The 6,265-nt window shown below is 39.7% G+C and overlaps 1 protein-coding gene across 12 annotated transcripts in view; it reads left to right on the forward strand.

Moving 5' to 3' along the window:
• The window catches only part of CASK (calcium/calmodulin dependent serine protein kinase), a 465,298-nt gene that overhangs the window by 423,936 nt on the left and 35,097 nt on the right, over positions 1-6,265 (forward strand). For all 12 annotated transcript variants that reach the window (XM_027772014.1, XM_027772015.1, XM_027772020.1 and 9 more), the window contains one exon: positions 886-1,082. In XM_027772014.1, coding sequence (XP_027627815.1) covers positions 886-1,082 — 197 coding nt within the window. The remainder of the gene's footprint in view (positions 1-885; positions 1,083-6,265) is intronic.

The raw sequence follows: 6,265 nt of genomic DNA on the forward strand, positions 1-6,265 counted from the left end.
CTCTCCAAAAAAAAGAAGGAAAAAAAAAACCTACATACATGATGCAACATTGAATACACAGTACCTTATTTTAAAGCATTTAGCAATCTAGTAATTCATAAAATGCTGCCATATGATACCCCCTTATATGCTAATTTTTTTCTTAAGCAAATTTACATATCATAAACAGAGCTTTGAACTATGCTTGGCTTGAAACTCTACGCTGTTTTCAAGTGTTACCCTGGCAAACCTAGGGTTCAGATATATTTTTCTTCTCTGAGAAAAGTAAAATACAGACATAAACCCTGAATCCTTTTAAACAAAATAAAACTGGAGTTTTTTTGTTTGTTTTATTTTTTTTAATACAGAGTTTCAGATTTATGAGCTGTGTGTATACATACTGCCAGTTGTCATCTTTATAGCAAGATGCCAACCCAGATTTCTTGCTAGTTTTATATCATGTGCCAAGTTAGGACTAAAACCCACCCTGACTTGCTAAAGTATTTATGGCCTAACGGCTCCTACATGGTCATGACAACTTACCCATAACATCAACATATAACCAGTGCAGATTTGAAAAAGGATAAGTAGACATCTCTCTGATTAATAGCCCAATTTTGTTATGTAGTGAAAGCAGATATTAAGTCTTTATTTGTATTAAACAAGTATTTAAAGTGTTCCTTCCAAATAAAGACAGCAAAGTTTTGAACCTGTGCACACCAAAGGTAGTATGTTGTTCCTAGTGCTTGAAGTTTTTTGTGTTGTATTTCCATGCCTCGTTTTTTGCTTTCATCATCTGATGTCTCGTTTGTATTGTAAGTGTGTTTGGGTATGTGGGTAGTAGATTAGAGCTGTTTTCTTTCATACCACTATGGCATCCTTCCTTACAAACTTCCTGTTTTATAGATCTATGTAAGAGCACAATTTGAATATGATCCAGCCAAGGATGACCTCATCCCCTGCAAAGAAGCTGGCATTCGATTCAGAGTTGGTGACATCATCCAGATTATTAGTAAGGATGATCACAATTGGTGGCAGGGTAAACTGGAAAACTCCAAAAATGGAACTGCAGGTCTCATTCCTTCTCCTGAGCTTCAGGAATGGTATGTTTTGGTTGTTTCATAGTACAATGAAATTCAAGTCCTGCCCATTCATTTTTCAACTTTATATCATTGTTCTTTGTTTTAGCGACTGAACAAAATTTCAATTAGTCATCCAAGAATTTTAGCTCAACATCTAGTGAGATCCTAGTCAGTCAGGTCGTCATTTTACACAGAAGAGAAGGAAGGTCTGGAGAGAGGTCAGGTGACTAGCCTTGGTCACATCGTGGTCTCACCAGCAGAGCCCTCCAGTCCTATATGCTGCTGCTCTCCTTTCAGAGTGGCATTTTGTTTTGTTTTGTTTTGTTTTTTAATGTACCTTTTCCTTGCCCCTCTGCATGCTTTCACATCCGTTCTACCCTTTTCCAAGAAAAAAAACTCGAAACACCACGATTCATTGTCACTCAGGATATATGAAGACAAAATGAGTTTCACCATTAGCAATAGGCAGCTTCATTCTTACCTTGCCTTGTCTTTCAAAATGCTTTTTCTATCATATAGTTTAAGTTCTGAAAGCAAGCTAAAGTCAGACAGTTTTTAGATACTGTTTCTAACTGGGAAAAGAAGAGTCATATAATTTGGTAAAATCTATTTCTGCCATTATTGTCATAATGTGTTTAGTTGAACGATTTTTTTGAAAAATGTTGATGGGGAGCAGCAGATGGTGTAATGTCTGTGTTGCTGGACTCTCATGTAGTTGACCGTAGTTCGAATCCTGGACCCAGTAGCTTAAACTCACACCTTGTGCATGTGTATGCATGCCCAAGATCCTGAGAGGAGAATGGAGGAGAAGGGATTGTGGTGTGGCCATCCCCCCTGGGGGGTGATTTCTCACTTTCTGCCTCTCTCTGTCTGGCTGGCAAGCACACATGCCCTATAGCAAAAACTTCTCAAAAAAAGTTGATCTTCTACTTGAGCAGTACACCAGAAATCAAGTGCAAACAAGATAACTTTTTTAAGAGAGATTTTTGCTATAGGGCATGTACACTTGCCAAAGACAGAGAGAGAGAGAAAGTGAGAAACCATCCCTGAGGGGGGATTGCCATACCACAGTCCTTTCTCCTCCATTTTCCTGTCAGGATTTTGGGCCCGCACATACATACACCCGGCGTGAATTTCAAGTCACTGGGCCCAGAACTCAAACTACAGTCAATCATGTGAGAGTCCAGCACTCCAACCACTACACCACTTGCCGACCCCCAAAATAAATAACTTTAATGTCTGAGTTTAGTTTCACGTACCAACAAATAACAACTGTGGTCAGTTCCATGATATAGCAGTAACACTCACTGCTCAAGTGATGGCAGATCTATATGGAGGATCACAGATTCAGTTGCCAGGTTGACCTGCACACATTGGGCACCACACATCCAAGATCTTAGGTGACTGGGAAGGCTGGGTCAGAAGCAGAGAGGAGATTGTGGAATGAGATTCTTGAGAACACCATCTTGCTCTGTCTCTCAATCTTGTAAGAGATATAAATGAACTTTAAAAAATAAACAAAGAACAGGAGCCAACAGGTCATATGGGTGGGGCACTGGACTCCCACACGGTCAGCCGCATTTCAGGTCCTGGACCTGAAGACTTGCTTTCTTGCTTTCTCTCTCTGTCTCTCTCTCTCTGTCTCTCTCTCTCTCTCTGGTCAAGATGAAATACTACTAATAATAAGTAAAATAAAATAATTCTTAAAAATAAAATTAAAAATATAAATAACAGCCAGAGCCAGCCCTCTAGCACAGTGGTTGAGCAAGGTACAGCAAGCAGGTGACAGAGCTCACATTGCCAACTATAGTTTGAATCCCAGCCCTGGCAGCTTGAAAGAGACACCAGGCATGTACACTTGCATGCTCCAAGTCCCGATGGGATGGAGACATGGAGGAAGCAAGAGTTTGGCATCATGGGGACCAGCAGTTAGCATAATGGCTATGTCTCTGTACTCCCATGTAGTCGACCGCAGTTCGAATCCTGGACCCAGTGGCTTAAACTCACACTGGGCACATGTGCATGCATGCCCAAGATCCGGAGAGGAGAATGGAGGAGAAGGGATTGTGGCGTGGCCATCCCCCCGCGGATATTTGTGTAAATATATATATATATATATATATATATATGTGTGTGTATATATATATATATATATATATATATATATACACACATACATACACACACATATACATACAAATGGTGAGTGCACCTACCCTCTGACAATTAAAGAAAAAAACAGTAAATAAAATAATAGATGGGCCCTATAGCCTAGTAGTTAAGGGAGACAGGTCCACGTAGTGATCATAGCTTGAATCCCAAGGCTAGCAACTTGAAAGACACACTGGGTATGTGTATGTGCATGTTCAGAATCCTGATGGAGAAATGAAAGAGGAGGGATTGCTGCATGACCGTGTCCCATTGGGCGGAGGGAGGGAGGTGCTCTCTCCCTCTGTCTCTCTCTAGCAAGGGCATGTGTCCTCTAGCAATTAAAAGATAAATAACAACCATTAGGCATTCCCTCAGTTCCTTCCCCCCTAAAGAAATACTTGAACCTAGCTAAAAGAGACCAAAGACATTGAGTCCACAGACATTTTTTACTGCTTTTTCACCCACTTTTCTCACTAAATGAGACATTTTTCGTTCATCTCTTTTGCATGATTCCCTCTAGTTATCCCATATTTCCCAAAAACATTCTTAAATTTAGAATGTTGGAGCTGATGAGGGCTTAAGATGCCATCATTTTACACAGGAGGAAACGTGGGCCTAAATAGAGAAACTGCACCCTTCCATCTGGCATTGTATTTCTGCCTGATCTTTAAGAAACAGTTTAAGCATAAGCTGGAGGAAAGTGATTTCTAATTCATTTGATGATGATGATGCATTTATGATATTTACATATCACAAAATATCTTCTTGAAGGTTGCTATATACTATTAAGCACTTACTGAAAGTAATTATGTAGATCCCAGGCTCCTTCCCTAGTCAGCTCATTTGTATCAGTCATGTTTCACCAAATCCTGAGAAGTGGCAGTGGAAAAGGCAAAATTGCTTCCTATTTCCTGTAACAGTAGACTAGGTTATTTGGATCAGTCCTCCTGCTGGAAAAAAAATAAAATGAATATTGCTGCAGAAAACATTTGTTTAAATAACCTTGAAAGTATTAAATAGCTGGAAATGTATTGGGGAACTCAGTGACCACTTTTTACATAAAAGCCTTTAATCAGAGTGATAAACAGAATATTGGAGTATCAAATTAGTCTATCATGTCAGGATGGCATTCACTGTTCCTGAACACTTCTGTTTTAGAGGACCAAGGTTAAGACCTAGGCCCAACCATGTCGGAGAATCTATTAAGAGACCTTCTCCATGTTGGACTACAAAAACCAGTACCCCCAAGTTAAGAGAAAACAAATAGCATGTCCTTACTCCCTTTCAACACCAAGGAACTGTAAAGAAGGTTGTTTTGTCACTGAGCTAAGTAAAAGATGAGAGTAAAGTGAGAACAAACTTCTGAAAAAATCATGGCTTCTGGTCCCCCTTGAACGGATTTGGGAAATTCGAGCCATGTGCTTTATTTGAAGTTTCCCCTTCCTTTGCTAATAATAGTTGCGGATATCTAGTATAAACAGCAGCAACAACAAAATCCCTTAAAGAAGATACTTTAATCCCAATTCCCCACATGAACTGTTTCCAAGATAACAACCAGCAAGCCCAAATCACCAGACATAAAAGGAAACAAGTGAAACCTGACAGAAATGAAAGATAGCAGAAACAAACCCAAACCCACTCATGCACTGGAATTAGGAGACAGAGGTTATAAAGCTAGGCTTATCTGGTTTTTAATAATTGACTGTAGGCTTGAAAAATATCTCCAAGGATTAAAAAACAAAATTCATGACATAGCAAGTTTGAAAAATAACCAAAGAATCTTCCAGGGAGGAAAAATATGCAATAATGAAACTAAAATTTTAAGTGGTCAGACACCTATTAAAATGGCTGAAAAATTTTAAAAGGTTTGGGACCAGCAGTGAGCGTAATGGCTATGTCACTGGACTCCCATGTAGTCGACTGCGGTTCGAGTTCTGGACCCGGTGGCTTAAACTCACACTGGGCATGTGTGCGTGCGTGCCCAAGATCCCGAGAGGAGAATGGAGGAGAAGGGATTGCGGTGTGGCCATCCCCCCGGGGGGTGATTTCTCGCTTTCTGTCTCTCTGTCTCTTTGTCTCTCTCTGTCTGTCTGGCAAGCGCACACGTCCTATAGCAAAAACCTCTCCAAAAAAAGAAAAAAAATTGTTAAAGGTTCATCAGTAGGTGAAAAGATAAACAAATTATAGTGTATTCATACAGTGGAATGCCACTCAGTGATAAAAAGGAATAAAGTATATATGCGAAAGTATAGATGAAACTCAAAATTATTATGCTGAGTAAAAGAAGGCAGGCAAAAATGAGGACATACTACATGATTTCATTTCTATAAACTTCCAGAAAATGCAGGCAAATCCATTGGGTCGTCAGCAAAGTCGTGATGTATTTTTCTATTTTTCTATGCAAAAATGCATCATGACTTTGCCGACAACTCAATATAATGATAGTGGTTGCTTGGGGATGGGAGTAGAGGAGAGGAGGGATTTCAGAGATACATGAAGAAATTCTGAGGATAGTGAAATGGTTTTCCTTTTCTTGTTTTTTGTTTGTCTATTTGTTTGTTTGCCAGAGGATACATGCACTTTCCTAGAGAGAAGGGAAGAGGGGCAAAGTGTCACCCAATGAGGCATGGTCTGCCCTCATGAGGTCAGAAATGACCTCAATCATGTCTCCATTTCTCCACCCTGTGTGAATTTGGGGCACATATGCGTACATACTGAGTATGCTTTTCAAGCCACCAGGGCTGGGATTTGAACCACACTGTGTGCCATATGGGATCTAACTCCCTTAACCACCAGGTCTTGGGACTAGCCTGAAAATGTTTTTCTTAATTTTAGTGATGCTTTCATGAGTTGTATATACATATATCAAACATGAAATAAATGTATGCTATAAATATATTCAGTGTGTTGCAAAAAAATAAAAAAACTGAATTCAATACAATTGCGGAAAATATAGGGAAACTAATTGGGATAATGAAGGGAAGAGGTCCACTAAGCTATATGTGCTTTGGGACCTGAGCAGGACTTTGCACGTACAGGAAGCCATTTCTGGC

Source organism: Tupaia chinensis, unplaced genomic scaffold (assembly GCF_000334495.1).
Source record: "Tupaia chinensis unplaced genomic scaffold, TupChi_1.0 Scaffold000248_1, whole genome shotgun sequence".
Taxonomy (NCBI): domain Eukaryota; kingdom Metazoa; phylum Chordata; class Mammalia; order Scandentia; family Tupaiidae; genus Tupaia; species Tupaia belangeri.